We start from the raw sequence: 19,465 nt of genomic DNA, 5'->3' as shown, positions 1-19,465 counted from the left end.
ATACAAATCTGAAAACAAAATGGCTTCCAATGCATAATGGAAAAAGGATGACATTGAAAATTTAATTGATTTATATTTTGTGCAGTCAGATTCATAGGACGTAGTGAATCGGAATCATTCTAAGAAAGACTATAGACTCGGGGAGTTTAGAAGTATTGAAGGAAAGCTTTGAAAACAGGCACGTAGGAAGCATTTTCAGATGGAGGGGAGGGGCACACATTTTGAAAATCAGCAGACCTAAAACAGACCCAGATCAAAGAAACATTTTTTGTGGTTTAAAGGTGGATAATCAGATTTTGGCCATGTAACGGATTTGTTCGAAACTTTAGCATCTGATCATTTACACTCATTTATGTTCACTTATGAGGTAATATAATAGGCCTGTTAAAATCCACCAAATAGCTATTTCCAAACATTCACAAGGATTGCATTTTTCATTTGTGTAACATTCAGATCCCAAATTGAAATTCACACCCATCCCATCGTCATTTCATACTTAGGCACTTAATTATAACCGGGGCAATAATTTATGGAACCTGGGGATCGGGAGGTTGCGGGTTGATTACATGCTTGACCATAAAAGTTTACATACATACGTTTTCTGGCTATTCTATGTTTAATTTCCTGCAATATAAATTCACTTTATTCGAAACCTTATCTGATTTCAAAGTATGATTAAAGGTGGATAATCAGATTTTGGCCATGTAACGGATTTGTTCGAAACTTTAGCATCTGATCATTTACACTCATTTATGTTCACTTAACACTTAATACAAATTAGATTTTCACTGGAGGTATTTTTAAAATTTCATTTTCCTATCCTGGTTGCCCAACCAAGATAGAGTTATTTTATCATAAGTATAAATTTGATTAACATACTTTGCCTAAGGAAATGTATAAATATTAGACATATTGTAATATATTTGTAAAATATTTGCATTAAGAATTATGTATTTAGATGGAATTCATTAGAAACGCAAGTTTGAATAATTATTATTACCTCCCTTTGCCTATCTTGGTTGCGCAACCAAGATAGATTGGAAATAAATGAATTCAGAAGCTACACACAGCTTTAAAACTTGCATTTTGGTTCAGATTGTTCAATAGTTGATATGTCTATCAAATGCAAATGTAAAACTAGACATTGTATCGAAATAAAAAGAAATACCCAGCTTTTTATATACTTTCATATTAAAGGGGAGTAATTACAAATTTTTATAAAAATAATAAAATATACATTTCAAATAGGAATCTAACTCTATGTAATCGGTCTTTTTGTTCCTTAAATAATTCTCTACCAGAATATACAAAAAGTAAAAAATGTCATTAAATGTTGTTTAAATGTGATTGACCACCTTTAAGACTGGCTAAGCAAAAGTTGGCGGCTGTCAAAAAAATTGCTAAGATAATTACCATTATTGGTCAAATTATTAAGAGGCAGGTGCCTCCCCCACCCCCCCCCCCCCCCCCCCTGTTCCTACGGCCCTGGAAAATCAATACACAGGTGAATATTATCTTTTTTATTATTAATGGTTACATTCTTTTCAGTACCTGATACACTATATTCACTAGGTAAATCTCTGCGAGTTTTATGGGAGTGGAATACTGTCTGAATGTGAGTACAATTTCAAAATTGTACATCTCTGAGATAATTGGTGTTGTACAACTAGAACCTACCTTTACAAAAATGTCAGTTTGTCTATCTGTTGGTAGAGCAAAATGGTTTCTGCCAAAATTGACCCAGAACATTTTCAAACTTATTAGCATGATTGGGCTTATGAAGTAGGTGACCCCTATCATTTTTTGTATCACTAGGTCAAAGGTCAAGGTCACAGTCACGGGGACTTGAACATTGAAAACATATTTGCAACCACTTGACCCACTATCTTCGAACTTGATATCATGACTTGGCTTATGACTCCTATCGATTTGGAGGGGGATGGGGGTGTTGGTGTATCAAAGGTCAAGGTCGTAGTGATCACGGGACTGAAAATGGGCAAGCCATCATGGGGGTATTTGTGTTTTATAAACAGCTCTTGTTTTATTGAAAATATAAATCTAATAAACCTTGCTCAACTGTTACTGTTGGTAACCAAAGAACATGAACGTGGTGTATGTGTTTGACCAACTCTCCTATATCATTGTATGTAGCTTAATAATTTAAAATAAATGACTTGTAAATTTTCCTACAAAATAGTATGTCTGAGCTTTATGTAGTGATCAGGTGTTAAAGTAGATATTACTTCATAAATCATATGTGAGGAAAATGTTACCTTATGTTACACTGGATACGATGGTGTGTAATTGTGTCTCCAAACAGACACAGTCAATCTTCAGATAAGTCACATTATAATAGCAGAGCACAAGTTACTCCTGATGTGGAATCCAAAATCCAGAGCTAGCAGTTCTTACCATTTATATAAGAACAAAACATTTTAGGATGTACAAATGTACTTTAACTTCTTATAGCACAAAATGTTGAAAAAATTTCTTTGAAAAATTGCATAACTTGATACTGATAATTAAGTCTCCTAATTGTTTTGTCTTTGCAACTTTTTCTGAACTGTGGAAATAATGACTTCAGAGCATGCAATGTTCCTTGCTTTTAGAATCTGACAACACTTTTTTTCTCTAATGTCGAGTTTTCTTGATGTCATTGAATACAAAACAGTGTTTCTTCTTCTTGGTTTGTTGTTGTTCTTTCCTGAAATGAAATAAGTATCTGGTTGAATTGAGCAGTCATGTCAGTCATTGGCTACTTCATGTTTTTGAGTTTTGAAAAAAAACAACAAGGCATCATCTGGACGTTGGAACTGGCTAAACAAGAAATTTCTGTACCTAGGAATCAGCTATTCATGCAGGGTACTAAGAAAATTAGCTAAACAAACAGTGCATGTATGAAGGAATTAATTAAACAAGTAGAATTGGCTAAATGGATTTTCTATTTAAAATTGTACTTGGAATCGTCTTAATAAAAATATAAGCATCTTCTGTACCTAGGAATGGACTAAACGACCAGGTGTTATCTGTACCTAGGAATGGACTAAACAACCAGGTGTTATCTGTACCTAGGAATGGACTAAACAACCAGGTGTTATCTGTACCTAGGAATGGACTAAACAACCAGGTGTTATCTGTACCTAGGAATGGACTAAACAACCAGGTGTTATCTATACCTAGAAATGGACTAAACAACCAGGTGTTATCTGTATCTAGGAATTGGCTAAATGAAGAGGCAGTGTCTGTACCTAGGAACATGCAGTTCCTGTAACTATATAGGTATTGACTTTGCAAGATGTGTTTGTACTAAACAAGCAGTGTCTGTACCAAGGTATTGGCTATGCAAGGTGTGTCTATATTAAACAAGCAGTGTCTTTACCTAGGATTTGGCTATGCAAGATGTGTTTATATTAAACAAGCAGTGTCTGTACCTAGGATTTGGCTATGCAAGATGTGTCTGTATTAAACAAGCAGTGTCTGTACCTAGGATTTGGCTAAGATGTGTTTGTACTAAACAAGCAGTGTCTGTACCAAGGTATTGGCTATGCAAGATGTGTTTGTACTAAACAAGCAGTGTCTTTACCTAGGATTTGGCTATGCAAGATGTGTCTGTATTAAACAAGCAGTGTCTGTACCTAGGATTTGGCTAAGATGTGTTTGTACTAAACAAGCAGTGTCTGTACCAAGGTATTGGCTATGCAAGATGTGTTTGTACTAAACAAGCAGTGTCTGTACCTAGGATTTGGCTAAGATGTGTTTGTACTAAACAAGCAGTGTCTGTACCAAGGTATTGGCTATGCAAGATGTGTTTGTACTAAACAAGCAGTGTCTGTGGCTAGGAATTGGCCATCAAAGTTTTGGTTTGAGTTCAGTTTGATGAATACATTGCTATATTTATAATAAAACAATAGTAAGTAAGGCCCCTGAGTGAATTATAAGAGAGAAATTTAAAAGATACCTAGATTTGTCTACAAAAGATTCAGCATTAATATTGTATTCATATATCAACTCTGCTGTCATATTATTTATTAAAAAATGTTAGCACCAGAATTATCAGGAGGTAATTAGTGATGGACAGCTGTAGAATTTTTTATGAGTCATGTGAGTGGGTTGTCACAGAGACTGTATTGATACTGACAAGATAATGTTTGAACATCATAATTTCTCCAGACTACTGAGGCCAGACTTAATACACCTTGATGTAGCAGTTGGCGGTTTCTTACAGTACCCACTGTTAAATGTCACATTTTATAAATTTACTGTCCTATCATTATTTATATGTCTAGAAAATTGTCTTTTTTATTTTTTCCCAAGAGGGAGAAGATACATTGTAGTATTGTATGAGAATTTTTCCAGTATGGTTGATTCCTAAAGAATGGCATTGATTTCCTAGATTGCCTTGCCTCAAACATTACAGAGCACACTAGTGTCCAGTTTCAGACAAAACTAATTATGGAGCCATTATTATTGTTCATCATGGTAATTAGTGTGTTAAATACTGGCATGACTCAGTGCTACACACAGATACATGGTCAAATACTTCTCCAATTTCAATGAAAGGGAAAAAAGATATTTCTGTCTGTTTGATGAAATAATAAGCATTATAGGGGGAAAAAGTCCAAATAATATTCAGTTAATTGGGTATTTACAATATTTCCAGTAATTGTCATGCTAATAAATACAGGAAATACATAAAATTTCTGACATACTATTAAATAGGATGATATATGATGTAGGTATTTAATAAATACTTAATTATTGATAATCCGCTGTTTTTTCAGAAGGGCAATTAAAAAGGCTACTAATTGAGGGAATGTGATAAAGAAATAGACTTACTGAATCAGATATAACAAAGATGCAGTTCAGATATCGAACATGCATGAAGCTATTTCCCTGGCTTTAACAGAAAATCCTACACACAGTTTGATGGATAAAATGTCTTGCTAAGGTCAGTCACTGGGATTAGTATATAGCGGTCAATCAGCAGGGGTCAGGCTCCTAGTTGCCAAGGTGATATTATGTCTACCAAAACACTTTCTTCCCTGTCTTATCTCTATGATCAATGTAAACAAAAATGGCTAAATGAACTTCTCTTGTCAAAAACAATGTAAATATTGACTAACAGACATTTTCAATGGAAGACCTTAGTTGCAGTTGAAGTAGTGTGAATGACCAGATACAAAACATTCATGCTAGAGTAGATAAAATTTGATTTGTTTCATTTATTTATTTGTGTGGACGGTTGGGGCAATGATCTACAATCAAAGTGTTTTTAAAAAGTTTACTGATTTTGTCTTATACTTCCATCCGTAGTATGCTTTGCTTTCCAAGTTGGATTTATTTTCAATCAAACCCGGAGTGTGCTGTTATCTTGATTAGTTGGGTTCTGTACTTCCAAAGGATCTTCCTATATAGGTTTATATTATTTGCATTTAAAGAATCACACAATCTTGGTTTTGTTTGAAGTTTTGTTGGTAAGGCAGAGACATGCAATCAGCCTGTATTCACAATTTTCGACATGTAACCTCAAGGGGATGGAATCAGGCTAAAAGATATTCATAGGATTAAGTTTTTGTTTGAGGCATTTCTTTAAAATTTGCAAGACTGTGAAGATTTTCTTTTCATCAGTTGAAAACCTGATCCAGCAGTATCTCTTTATATGGATTTTTGAAAGTTCGGATGGACAGTGAGTCAAGTCTCTCCTGTAAACTTCATGCACCCTGACTCGGTGTGAGAAAGTATAGATATTTGTATGGAAGTGAGAAAAATTGCTCACTTGAAGTATAAAGAAATTGTAACAAAACACACTGCCACTGACAGTGACTTTTTAATTCAGTTTTCTGACAATTTTGATCCTGCTTCTTTCTTAAGAATTGAAGAGGAACATGGTGTTTTCTGTTTGCTTTAACCTGTTGTCAATCAACAGATAACATACACTGTTAAAAAAAGTACAAATTTATGTCCAATAATATTTGTTTAACCTCTGATGATCCTAAATATATGAGAAAAGCTATTTTTCCGAGACAGGAGAAAAGATAAGGGGCTAAACTTGATCTCCTCTGTTCAGACTACTGTCTATAGCTGATGTTTACCTTGCTGATCTATGACAATTTTATGTTCCTTCGTCAGGCTGGAAGACATTGAACAGTCTGGTTTTAAATGTCTGCTTGCAGCTTATAGCAAAGAAAAAACTGATGGACTGGTTATAAAATACATTAGATTTGACAGCTTATAGCAGCATAGGAGAAACTGATGGACTGGTTATAAAATTAAGATTTGAAATTAGCTTTTTTTTTGCTGTATTTTTTTTTCCAGATTATATGTCATACTGACTGGTGTCGAAATTAAACTAAAATTTGATGTCTTTTTTATGCACATCAGTATAATTTTTTATCCCACAAATTTGAATAATTTACTTTTATTATAATCAAAGAAATGTTATATAACAGAATCAAAACTGGGTGTTTTCTTGTGTCATAAGTTATCACTTTGATCAATACATCAAACACATAGATGCTCATTAAATAAAATGCAAAGAAAGCATCGTCATTGATAAACAAGATCTCATTTTGTTGTCACAAGATTTAGGGAGATTCTTATGAGAATTTAGATTTGTATTATTTCATTGATTTTTTAAATTATTGTGTGGGTATTTATTGTTTCACGAATCTACTTACAGGCAAAGATGACAAGGGTTGGTGTATGTACGTAGACAGTAAACGTAGCTGGTTCATGCACTCAGACATACACACAGACAGAACTGAGGGTGGAATAAAGCGTGGCAGCGTGATTGGAGTACTCCTTGATCTTGATCACAACACCCTCAGCTACTTCGTCAACGGAGAACCACAGGGACCCGTGGCATTCACGAACCTTTGCGGAGTGTACTTCCCAGCAGTCAGTATTAATCGCAACGTTCAAGTAACGATCCATTCAGGACTCAACCCTCCCGTAGAATGCGAGGACAGCGAGGATTCTGCAGCTTAAGATGAAATTTGCTCGTCAGATTTAGAACGTTTATAGTCGTTTCTTCTCATTACGTTGTTTCTTAGCAGAGTTTTTGTTTTAATTAGTCTGGTTTATTTTCTTCTTGATATTTAAGTTTGATTGATGATCTTGCAAGAAAGAATTTAAGTGACAAGAATAATTAGACAAAATGGTTTCTCTATTTTGAAAGCTAGATTACAGACTGCAGTTTTCTGTATATTAATTAAGGTATTACTAGTTTTTGCAGTTGACTGGTATAACATAGGATTTACGTAGGTGGATAGTGATAGTGATCAATATTTCGCGGAATATTTTCTTGAATTTATTTTTGGTGATAATTCATTCATACTTAGACATTTGATTATTTTACTTGAATTTTTAAATACTTTGAGTTGTGATCAAAATTTTAAATGAACCTGGCAGAAGAGTGGTGATTTTTGTCATTGGTTTTCATAATTATTTGTCATACAGTGTGCTTCATTTTTCATATCGAGGGTTCAACGCAATAAGGGCGTAACTACATTTTTGAAAACTTTACAAGAGAAGAAAAAAACTACTTTGTTTTCTTCTGTGTTCAGTCACATACAAATTTACCAAAGTTTTTCACTTAATATTAGACATGTTATATGAAACATTAAACAACATGAATGAAATTTGACAAAATAACAATATATTTTACAACATTTGACTTAAGCCCTTATTGCATGATTTTTCATGTAAATCTGGAGTAATTTTATATGCAAGATGGGCGTAAGTGGACTTACGCCTTTATTGCAGGAAATTTTCTGTTGAAGTTGGTAAAATTGTGTCATGCAACAAGGTAGTATGTACAAAAAAGTAAATACAACTAAAGCATACTAGCACTTTTATACTCATTTTAAATGAAACATGTAAGAACATAATTGAAACTGAAGAATGTAACAGCCTATTTTAAAGTATCAGACTTAACAGCAAGATTTTTTCATGTAAATCCGGAGAGATTGTATTTGCAAAATGGGCAAAAGTGTTCTTTTGCAGTAAAATTTCAATTAAAGTCTCTGATGAATTTAATATTTTTTTCACGTAAAATGGTATTACTATACAACAGAATAGAATCATAAAAAACTAATTTATGTCTGCATTTTCTTTAATTAAACTTAATATTACACATCTCATTTTTTTTCCTCCAGACCTGAATGAATATCTTTCTATTTGGCACTATAATAAAGGGAAAACAACAACAACAACAAAAGACTTTAAAATAGCAAAGCGGTATATAGGGAGTCTATCAAATATCAAATAGGACAAATGAAATCTGTCAGTCACTCTATTTCTTAAATTTCAGTCTTGCAAGCTTTATCAAAGACAAATGACATTAATTGTATATCTGACAAAATGAAAACACCACAAAATACAGGATATGACACACAGGAGATGGCCTCAGTTACCACAGCACAGTAACAGCATCTTTGCTGCATGTTATAACATGGCAATTTTCCTTGCCTATTAATTAATAAACTGGAACGGGGAGCGGTAGTCTAGTGGATAAGGTGTCAACCGCTCATTCATGGGGTCGTGGGTTTGAGCCCCACTGGGGTCACAACCATGACCTCTCATATGACACCAGTATTGGATTTTCCAGAAGCAGACACAAGAGTGGTTCCAAACTGAAAACTAGATGTGTGTATAAAGGACACAGGTGCCCCCACCTCCTGTCACTGTACATAATTATTATTATTATACCAGATTTATATAGCGCCCTTTTCATGATCAATTTCACGTTCAAAGGCGCTTTACATAGTTCAAATGCAGCCACACAGGGCGCATAATTCATCCTCTACTAGTACAGACACAGAGCGATCTGACCAGAGCGACAGAGTGAGACAAAGCCCCCATACAGATACAGGCTTGTCCGGCTAACTTAGCCTAGCTCGTTGCGAATAGACAGCCTGGTTCTTTAACGTGCCCAGTGTATAGCACTGATACACGCAAGGATTGCCTGGGTTCCTGACCAGTACACCTCTAGTTGGGTGGGAAAGCATTTCTGAAAATTCCAGAGTAGCTGCCGAAGATCGAACCCCTGACCTCAGGATTGGAAGGCCAGTGTGCAAACCACTGAGCTATCCGTCCACCTATACATCATGGTTTCATGACTCTGGGTGAAATATCTTAAATACATGCAACACAATTGTAATAAATGTTTCATCACTTTAATGTGTATTTTTCGCTAAGTCAAAGACCATAACTCCTGACTGGCTGAATGAAATCTTAAACAGAACACCCAAATGTACAAGTTCACATGTTATAACAATCCCCTGATGTTTTCTGACTCTAATTCAAATACTTCTTGAGATGCAGGCAACACAAACTTGTTTGCCCTTTATGCATTGTTTGACTTAATCAAGGCCCATGACACTAGTATGACCAAAAGAAATCCTGAATAAACCTTAGGTGCACAAATTTCCATGCTGAATAATATTTATCCTCTTTGACCCAAGGTCAAATACGTTTTAAGATAAAGTGTGACACAAACTTTTATATTCGTTTTATGCATATTTTTTATTAAGTGAAGGGCCATAACTCTGGTCTGGCTGAATAAAATCACAAACAATACCCAAGGGGGCAGGCACAGAACTTCTGAATAATAATCCTGTAATGTTTCATAATCTCTAATGTCAAATACTTTCTGAGTTACTGTTATATGACACAGACTTAAAATAAAATGCTGGTCAGCTGTGAGAGATCCAAATTAAAATACTAGCTAGGTGCACAATTTCACTTAATGGAGCTTGATGACACTTTGTAAAATACCTTTTTTGAGATATGTACAACATAAATTTGGACGAAAATACAAGGGCAACTCAAAGTGCCTCCATCCAACCCTTGCTCACGAAATTTTGGGTGGCTCAAAAATCACACAGTGACTGTAACAATGTTAATACCAAAAGAATCTGTATAGTTGCAGATTTAGCATGCCTATCATTTGACATATTCCACCTGAGCACAATGCAAGAACCACAAATTGGTTTATAAGTAAATATAAGAAGATAAAAACGCCCAGGAAATTTGCTGAAATGGCATAGAAAATATGTGGTAAGTACCGGTATACAAAACAAGAGCACAGCCTTGTGGGTGCAGATGCTCATCTGATTTTATTGTCTCTGTATAATAGAAATATTATCTACCCATGATTTTCTAAGTTCAAAAGGGGCCATAATTCTTGCAAAAACAATTTAAAATTACGGTACTTGCTTTGCAGAGTCAGCGAATACCTTCACCAAGAATTAAAGCAATAGCTTTGACCTTTAAGGAGAAAAGTTGACCTAAATGCAAAATTTAACTAAAAAAAACAAACAAAAAAACTGATATTTTCCTATTCCAAAAGGGGCCATGATTCTTGCAAAAAGCAGGATGGAGTTATGTTTCTTGCTGCACATAGTCAGTTACTGATGTTGAACAAGTGTTGCAAGTTTTAAAGCATGCGGACACTGACGCAGACGTTGACACCTATCAAGCGATGACAATAAAAAAAAAATCAGATAAGCTAAAAAGCTTCGAATATTACCAAACTGGCTTCATGTATTATTATGTTACTGAATAATACAGACACACTTACATTTCAAAGAATGTATGCTGTATGTCTTAGGCTGTGGCTGTTCACTGTAAACTATAGCCTGAAGTACTGGCTTTTGATGTATGACACCTTTTTGACTTTCATTTTATTATTAAAGTAACTAAATTTTTTAAAAAAATGCACATTTTTACCTCATTTTGAATATTTTGTTTCTTTTGGTGCCATACAACTGAAATTTTTGTACAGATTATTGAGGAGTTTTTCCTAGGCCAGACGCCTTTCTTGTATTATCACATTTCATTGCTGGACTTCCCCTTTTATATGTACATAGAGTTTCATCTATAGTTTTTGTGGACTATAATCCTTTTGCAATACTGTATCGAGTAAGCAGGCACAAGTGTAAAAATCTTCAAGTAATTGGTACTGCAATTTATTTGTTTTCAAGAAAATCATTTTTTAACTCCCTTACATTTTTCAAGGGCATAAAAATATTTTTTAACCATGATACATCTTAAAAAGCCTGCAAGGATATAGAACATGGACTTACTTCGACCATGGTACAACTTTACAAAATTCAAGGAAATTGAAATATTTCCTACCATGATACACCTTTAAATATCTTTAAGAACAAGGATACACCTTTAAAAATCTTTAAGAATACAGAATATAGACTTACTTTAATCATGATACACCTTCTGCAGTCTTCAAGAATAGAGTATAGCCTTTTTATAACCTAGCCCAATTAATATTTTTAAACTGTTAATTTTGGATAAAATGTTAATATATTCATTTTATTTTACGAGAATAGAAATCTTTCTATTTGGCAATAATTATTGTGGGGCAAGTATGGCTTTCACTTTGAAAGTATTGGGCTATTAGTGTATTAAGTAGCAGTAAGATGAATGGGGGTCTAGCTAAATTTGATATTAACATATCCATGCACACAGGATGAATCTACCATTTGTAAGTACTGACTCTCATAAGCATAAAAAAAGCTTTTCTTGACTTCAATGTCATAAAATGTGACAATACTACATTTACTTTAAGGGTCATGCATCAGGATAATGCCCTTGATACCTTATGATGTCATCATTATGACATCACAGAAATTATCTGATTACACAAGCCTGTATGGCATGATAGATATTAAGACTACTGGATACTTTTTTGCATGCAATAAGGCAGTAAGTCAACTTACTTCCATATTGCGCATAAAAATCAAGGCAATCTGAGATACGCCCTTATTGCAATATCAAAATAATGATATAAATAACTGAAACATCTGGTTTAAATTTTCACAGTATATAAATTAGGTCAAAATAAAGTGAAAAATCAAAAAAAGCGATTTTTGGTAAAATATGTAGATACGCCCCTATTGCGTTGAACCCTCGATATACCATTGTTAAAACATGTTTTATTCATAAATCTGTATATTTTGATAAATGTGATAGCTTTTTATGTCTGTTGTAGCATCAGTTTTAGTATATTTTATTAGGCAGACATGTCTATTTTTCTGCTAATATTTATATGAAAGACTTGTCTCTTTCTGCTGGACTTATTTTTGCTAGATGAAATTCATCACCAGCTTGCAATTGTTCTAGCCTCAGGTGATTTTTAGCTCACCTGTCACAAAGTGACAAGGTGAGCTTTTGTGATCGCACGGTGTCCGTTGTGCGTCAGTGCGTGCATGCGTCCGTAAACTTTTGCTTGTGACCACTCTAGAGGTCACATATTTCATGGGATCTTTATGAAAGTCGGTCAGAATGTTCATCTTGATGATATCTAGGTCAAGTTCGAAACTGGGTCACGTGCCATCAAAAACTAGGTCAGTAGATCTAAAAATAGAAAAACCTTGTGACCTCTCTAGAGGCCATATATTTCACAAGATCTTCATGAAAATTGGTCAGAATGTTCACCTTGATGATATCTAGGTCAGGTTCGAAACTGGGTCACGTGCCTTCAAAAACTAGGTCAGTAGGTCTAAAAATAGAAAAACCTTGTGACCTCTCTAGAGGCCATATATTTCAAAAGATCTTCATGAAAATTGGTCAGAACGTTCACCTTGATGATATCTAGGTCAAGTTCGAAATTGGGTCACGTGCCGTCAAAAACTAGGTCAGTAGGTCAAATAATAGAAAAACCTTGTGACCTCTCTAAAGGCCATATTTTTCAATGGATCTGTATGAAAGTTGGTCTGAATGTTCGTCTTGATGATATCTAGGTCAAGTTCGAAACTGGGTCACGTGCGGTCAAAAACTAGGTCAGTAGGTCTAAAAATAGAAAAACCTTGTGACCTCTCTAGAGGCCATATATTTCATGAGATCTTCATGAAAATTGGTCAGAATGTTCACCTTGATGATATCTAGGTCAATTGCGAAAGTGGGTCACGTGCCAACAAAAACTAGGTCAGTAGGTCAAATAATAGAAAAACCTTGTGACCTCTCTAGAGGCCATATTTTTTATGGGATCTGTATGAAAGTTGGTCTGAATGTTCATCTTGATGATATCTAGGTCAAGTTCGAAAGTGGGTCATGTGCCTTCAAAAACTAGGTCAGTAGGTCAAATAATAGATGATATCTAGGTCAAGTTCGAAACAGGGTCATGTGCGGTCAAAAACTAGGTCAGTAGGTCTAAAAATAGAAAAACCTTGTGACCTCTCTAGAGGCCATACTTATGAATGGATCTCCATAAAAATTGGTCAGAATGTTCACCTTGATGATATCTAGGTCAAATTTGAAACTGGGTCACGTGCCTTAAAAAACTAGGTCAGTAGGTCAAATAATAAAAAAACCTTGTGACCTCTCTAGAGGCCATACTTTTCATGGGATCTGTATGAAAGTTGGTCTGAATGTTCATCTTGATGATATCTAGGTCAAGTTCGAAACTGGGTCAACTGCGGTCAAAAACTAGGTCAGTAGGTCTAAAATTATTAAAATCTTTTGACTTCTCTAGAGGCCATATTTTTCAATGGATCTTCATGAAAATTGATCTGAATGTTCACCTTGATGATATCTAGGTCAGTTTCGAAACTGGGTCACGTGCGGTCAAAAACTAGGCCAGTAGGTATAAAAATAGAAAAACCTTGTGACCTCTCTAGAGGCCATATTTTTCATGAGATCTTCATGAAAATTAGTGAGAATGTTCATCTTGATGATATCTAGGTAAAGTTGAAAACAGGGTCACGTACCTTCGAAAACTAGGTCAATAGGTCAAATAATAGAAAAACCTTGTGACCTCTCTAGAGACCATATTTTTCAATGGATCTTCATGAAAATTGGTCAGAATTTTTTTCTTGATAATATCTAGGTCAAGTTCAAAACTGGGTCACATGAGCTCAAAAACTAGGTCACTATGTCAAATAATAGAAAAAACGACGTCATACTCAAAACTGGGTCATGTGGGAAGAGGTGAGCGATTCAGGACCATCATGGTCCTCTTGTTTTAAAAGTCTAATGAATTTCTTATTGCACAGAAAATGTGGTTTTGAATTATAACGTAAATGATTATTTTTGTCTCAGTTTGAATTAAATGGTATTATTTTATTTTGTTTTCTGTAAAAAAATTTCTACTGTTCTATTAACCTTTTTTCCGAGCTCACATAAACCAGTGGTATAGGGTGGGCTGTTGTGATGGTCTGTGTCTATAGTCCCTAACCCAGTGTAAGTTCTTTACTTTTAAGGACCTTTGAGTGGACAACATGTTGGGTCTGCCAAACTTGACCAGAAACATGGACCTATCGCAGATTTGTTTAAATGGATAAGAGCTAAAAATGGAAAAAAACACAATTTTAAACAACATCTGCTCATGAACCAAACTTGGTCTGTAGCATCCTTGTAAGGTCCTCTCTTAAGTCTGTTCAAAGATTCAACTTGGCTCCTTTTAAGGGTTGCCAGAGCTAAAAATAAAATAATCTTAACACAACTTCTTATCATCAACTGTTTGTTGTTATCTTCCATGATGCAGTATTTTATGTCATAATATATTTCAAGGCTAATGAGCCACTTAGGGCCTGTTGTATTTAATTTCTTCATTATATTTGCAAGAGTAAGTTTTTAAGTTGTACCTCATTCTATAAGTCTTCATGTGTGGTTATGGGTACATTTGAGTTCTGAAAATACTTTGAAACATTTTAATTGTATGGGTAATAATGTAAGCAGGCATAGAAGAAAATTTTGGGGCTATATTTGTATAATGTTATAATGTTTACTCAAGTATGACCTGATTGTTACATTAAAAAATTTATGCTAATTAAGATACCGGTATTCTGAAAGTTTCATAGGGATCCAGCAACACTTGAAGTCAAAAAATGCAGTTTAGAAAAAGAAACCAGTGTGTCTGAAATTCAATGGAAAATACCCTATCAAATTTGTTGTAAATGAAATCATAAGTACTCAAGATATTTTTTTTTTTTTTTTTTTTTTTTTAAGTTCCTTTTCCTACCATTGAGTTCTGTAGAAGGATATATAAATGGTGTAGAATTATTTCAAAAGAGAGGTAGACAAAAAATTATTACAGAATATTTGGAGTATATCAAAAATAAATCATGTACATATATGTAAGCATGTGCATATTAAATGACTTAACATGTGTATTACCTCAAATATTGCACTGTAAAACACAATTTTATTGCATTTCTATTTGAACAATATAACACAAATAGGTTCTGTAACTGTTTGTTTCATTTCATGCAGAACTGTCTCCATGTAATACATTAATAAACTATTTTACAAACTAATTTTAGGAAGAAAGTTTCTCAGATTTTAGAACATGGATGAAACTAGGCCAACGTGTTTACCCATATAATCTTACAGTCCTGCATTCAGAAAAGTCCTTCCAGTAGGAAGTATAGACCCCCTAGGAAATTTATTTCTCGGGATTACCGGTATGTAATAATGGCTTTAGAAATTGTACAAGATAGTGGCATTTATTTTGTCAAAGTGCAACATGTTTATGGTTTAGAGAATGAAGAAAATTTTTACAATAGATAGAAAGAATAAAGTTAAATGAGCTGCACCATGAGAAAACCAACATAGTGCATTTGTGACCAGCATGGATCCAGACCAGCCTGTGCAGTCTGGTCAGGATCCATGCTGTTTGCTAACAGTTTCCCTAATTGCAATAGGCATTGAAAGTGAACAGCATGGATCCTGACCAGACTGAGTGGATGCACAGGCTGGTCTGGATCCATGCTGGTCGCAAACGCACTATGTTGGTTTTCTCATGGCGTTGCTCAAATGTTGGCAAGTTGTATCATCCCAGTCTGGTCTGTCTATCATAGAACATTCAGTATCATCATAAATATGATTATAGTATTACTCATGCCTTTATTTCATGCCATCATTTCTTGAAAGGGTAAAATTTTCTATCCATGATGTATTTATTTACATATTATCAAGTGTTATCATTGATATATATAGTTAATATATCGTGAAATTTTAGAAAAATTTTCCTCTCAGGCAAAAAATGTACTAACATTAGATTGATGGAAACATATTAAAATTGAAAAAAAGGCACTCGACTATCAGATTTTTCTGAAAATATTGATGTTACATTAAATAATGATGAAAGGGTACAATTCCGTAGAAAGATGTTAATTTTGATTTCATGATTTGATATAACCGACTTTACTGACTCACTATAATTGGATTCCAGTGTATGTACATGTATATATAGTATACTGATTTGCTATAGAATTTTTCTGCTTGTACATTTTCAGTGCATTACACAATTCTTTCTGCAACGTACAGTCGCATTTGCTTGAGGGACCTTTTTTTTTCAAGAGACCACATGCATTAATAGACCACTTTTTCAGTTCCTTTTTGTTTTATTAAAGAACAAAATTATGTTTTATTAAGAGATCATAAATTTTGTGTTAAGAGACCACTTTATCCTTCCATTAGGTGGTCTCTTAATTAAGTTGTACTGTAGTACCAAAGTAACCAGTTTAGATAGAATAAAACATTTCTACCAAAGATACTGAGTTTCTTTGGACCCTAAAGTAAGATCTGTTCAGGTTTAAGAGACTTACAGATGTAATTATTTCTGTCCATTGTATGTAATATATTATAACTCATCATCAGCATGTTATTAATCATCAACTTGGAATTCATCACCACAACGGAATTTATCATCAACACTTAATTCATCATCAACACTTAATTCATCATCAGCACGTAATTCATCATCAACACTTAATTCATCATCAACACTTAATTCATCACCACAACGGAATTCATCATCAACACTTAATTCATCATCAACACTTAATTCATCATCAACACTTAATTCATCACCACAACGGAATTCATCATCAACACTTAATTCATCATCAACACTTAATTCATCATCAACACTTAATTCATCATCAGCACATAATTCATCATCAACACGTAATTCATCATCAACATGTAATTCATGGTCAACATCATCTAGATACAGACAAGAGAGGTCCAGTATTATTTCAGCGAAGCCTTGAATTTTGAGGTGTACATATCCTTATCACTGCCAGATTATATACACAACTTCATACTCTCATCTTCCTTAAAAAAGATTTATTGCTTAAGCTTATATAGTGTGATAATGTTGGGGACTACTTTTTCAAGCCTATCCTGGTTGTTTATTTATTTTCAGCATTTCATAAAGTGAATGAGATGCATCAGAAGAGATGAGGGTTAAATTTAAATTCATTTATAGTTGATTTGCAACATGGGCAATTCTGTTTTCTCAATACTAATAAATTTACCGATAGTTGCTTTTTCCAACTACACAGCTTTTTTTGAAGCACGTTGTATTCAGTAGAATTACCATAATTTCACATTTTAGTGATAAATTGTTATTTTCATTACTGGTATGCGGTGCATTTATGTTAAGAACAAAAGTAGTGCTTCTATTAAGTGAACAAAATTAATCTTGGAACACATTGGTTGCTATGATGTTGCTATGCTTGTAACACTATTACGTTCCTGTTTTATAGGAACTGGACTTTGTGTGCCGAGTATAGACCTTGCATCCTCAGAAATAGTGTGTAAGGTTGGCTTTTAGTTAGTTTTTCTTACGTTTTATTAAATTGATTTTATGTCATATTATTTATTTATTACATCATGTTTTTGTATTCACGAAAAATGAATCCATCATTAAATATTTATATTTGTCTAGATTTAGACTTTTGACCAGATTGTGACCAATAATAAAATTGCTGAAAACTACTTTTCTGTTGTTATATCTTTAACAATAAACAATACCTCTGTATTGTACCTTGATTATTATAATGTATAATTACACATGCAACAAGCTGACTTCTTTTCAAATTGTCAAAAATTAAAACTTTAATTCTTTGAAATATAAATTATTTAGAGGTTTTGTATATAGCGCATAATACAATTTCCCTATTTGGTTAATGTAAGTATACAGTTACCATGGCAGTCATTGGCTAGAGCAAATCAGTGCCTTTTCAAATGCCAAGCCAGTCTTTGGCTAGAGAATTGAATATCACTTTGACGTCTATCCTGAGCCAGTCCCTGGCTAGAATGAATTAATGCCTTTTCAGTCTATGCCAAGCCAACTGAGTAAATGAATGTTGCATTGAAATCTGTGCCAAGCTAGCCACTGGCTAGAGTACATAAAGATCACATAGAACTCTATGCCAAGCCAGCCACTGGCTACAGTAAAAAAACGTTGCATTGAAATCAATGACGAGCCAGTCCTGGCTAGAATAAATGAATTCTTTTCAAAGTCTACGCCAAGCCAGCCACTAGCTAGACATTGAAGTCTATGTTGAGACAGTCCCTGACTAGAATAATAAATGCCACATCAAAGTCTATGCCAAGCCAACAATTGGCTAGAGTAAATGAATGTCACATTGAAATCTATGCCAAGCCAGTCATTGGCTAGAGTAAATGAATGTCACATTGAAATTTATGCCAAGCCAGTCATTGGCTAGATAATTCAATATCACATTAAAACCTGTGCAAAGCTAGTCCTGGCTAGAATAAATTAATGTCACATTGAAGTCTATGTTTAGGCAGTCCCTAGCTAGAATAATGAATGCCATATCAAAGTCTATGCAAAGCCAGCAATTGGCTATAGTAAATGAATGTCACATTGAAATCTATGCCAAGCCAGTCATTGGCTAGATAATTCAGTATCACGTTGAAGTCTATGCCGAGCCAGTCGCGGCTAGAATAAATGAATACTTTTCAAAGTCTACGCCATGCCAGTCATTGGCTATAGTAAATGAATGTCACATTGAAATCTATGCCAAGCCAGTCATTGGCTAGATAATTCAGTATCACATTGAAGTCTATGCCGAGCCAGTCAGGGCTAGAATAAATGAATACTATCAAAGTCTACGCCAAGCCAGTCATTGGCTAGAGTAAATGAATGTCACATTGAAATCTGTGCCAAGCCAGTCATTGGCTAGATAATTCAATATCACATTAAAACCTGTGCCAAGCTAGTCCTGGCTAGAATAAATAAATGTCACATTGAAGTCTATGTTGAGGCAGTCTCTAGCTAGAATAATGAATGCCATATCAAAGTCTATGCAAAGCCAGCAATTGGCTATAGTAAATGAATGTCACATTGAAATCTATGCCAAGCCAGTCATTGGCTAGATAATTCAGTATCACATTGAAGTCTATGCCGAGCCAGTCACGGCTAGAATAAATGAATACTTTTCAAAGTCTACGCCAAGCCAGCCGCTGGCTAGGGTAAATGAATGTCATATTGACAAAGGCAGTCACTGTCTGGAATAATAATGTCACACAGAAATATGCCAAGCCAGTCCTGGCCAGAATAAATGAATACTAAGTCTATGTCAAGCCAACCACTGGCTAGAGTAAATGATTGTCACATTGGAGTATGTTGAAGCAGTCCCTGGCTAGAATAAATAATGCCATATCAAAGTCTATGCCAAGCCAGAAACAG

General features: G+C 34.4%; 1 protein-coding gene across 1 annotated transcript in view; it reads left to right on the top strand.

Moving 5' to 3' along the window:
• Positions 1–17,745, top strand: part of LOC123528859 (E3 ubiquitin-protein ligase TRIM9-like) — a 142,750-nt gene extending 125,005 nt beyond the window's left edge. Inside the window, exon 8 of the mRNA XM_053518589.1 lies at positions 6,680–17,745. Within this exon, the coding sequence (XP_053374564.1) occupies positions 6,680–6,987 (308 nt within the window). The 3' untranslated portion in view covers positions 6,988–17,745. The remainder of the gene's footprint in view (positions 1–6,679) is intronic.
• Positions 17,746–19,465: the final 1,720 nt, after the last annotated feature.

Source organism: Mercenaria mercenaria, chromosome 1, assembly GCF_021730395.1.
Source record: "Mercenaria mercenaria strain notata chromosome 1, MADL_Memer_1, whole genome shotgun sequence".
Classification (NCBI taxonomy): Eukaryota; Metazoa; Mollusca; class Bivalvia; order Venerida; family Veneridae; genus Mercenaria; species Mercenaria mercenaria.
This window is presented reverse-complemented; position numbering and strand designations above follow the sequence as displayed.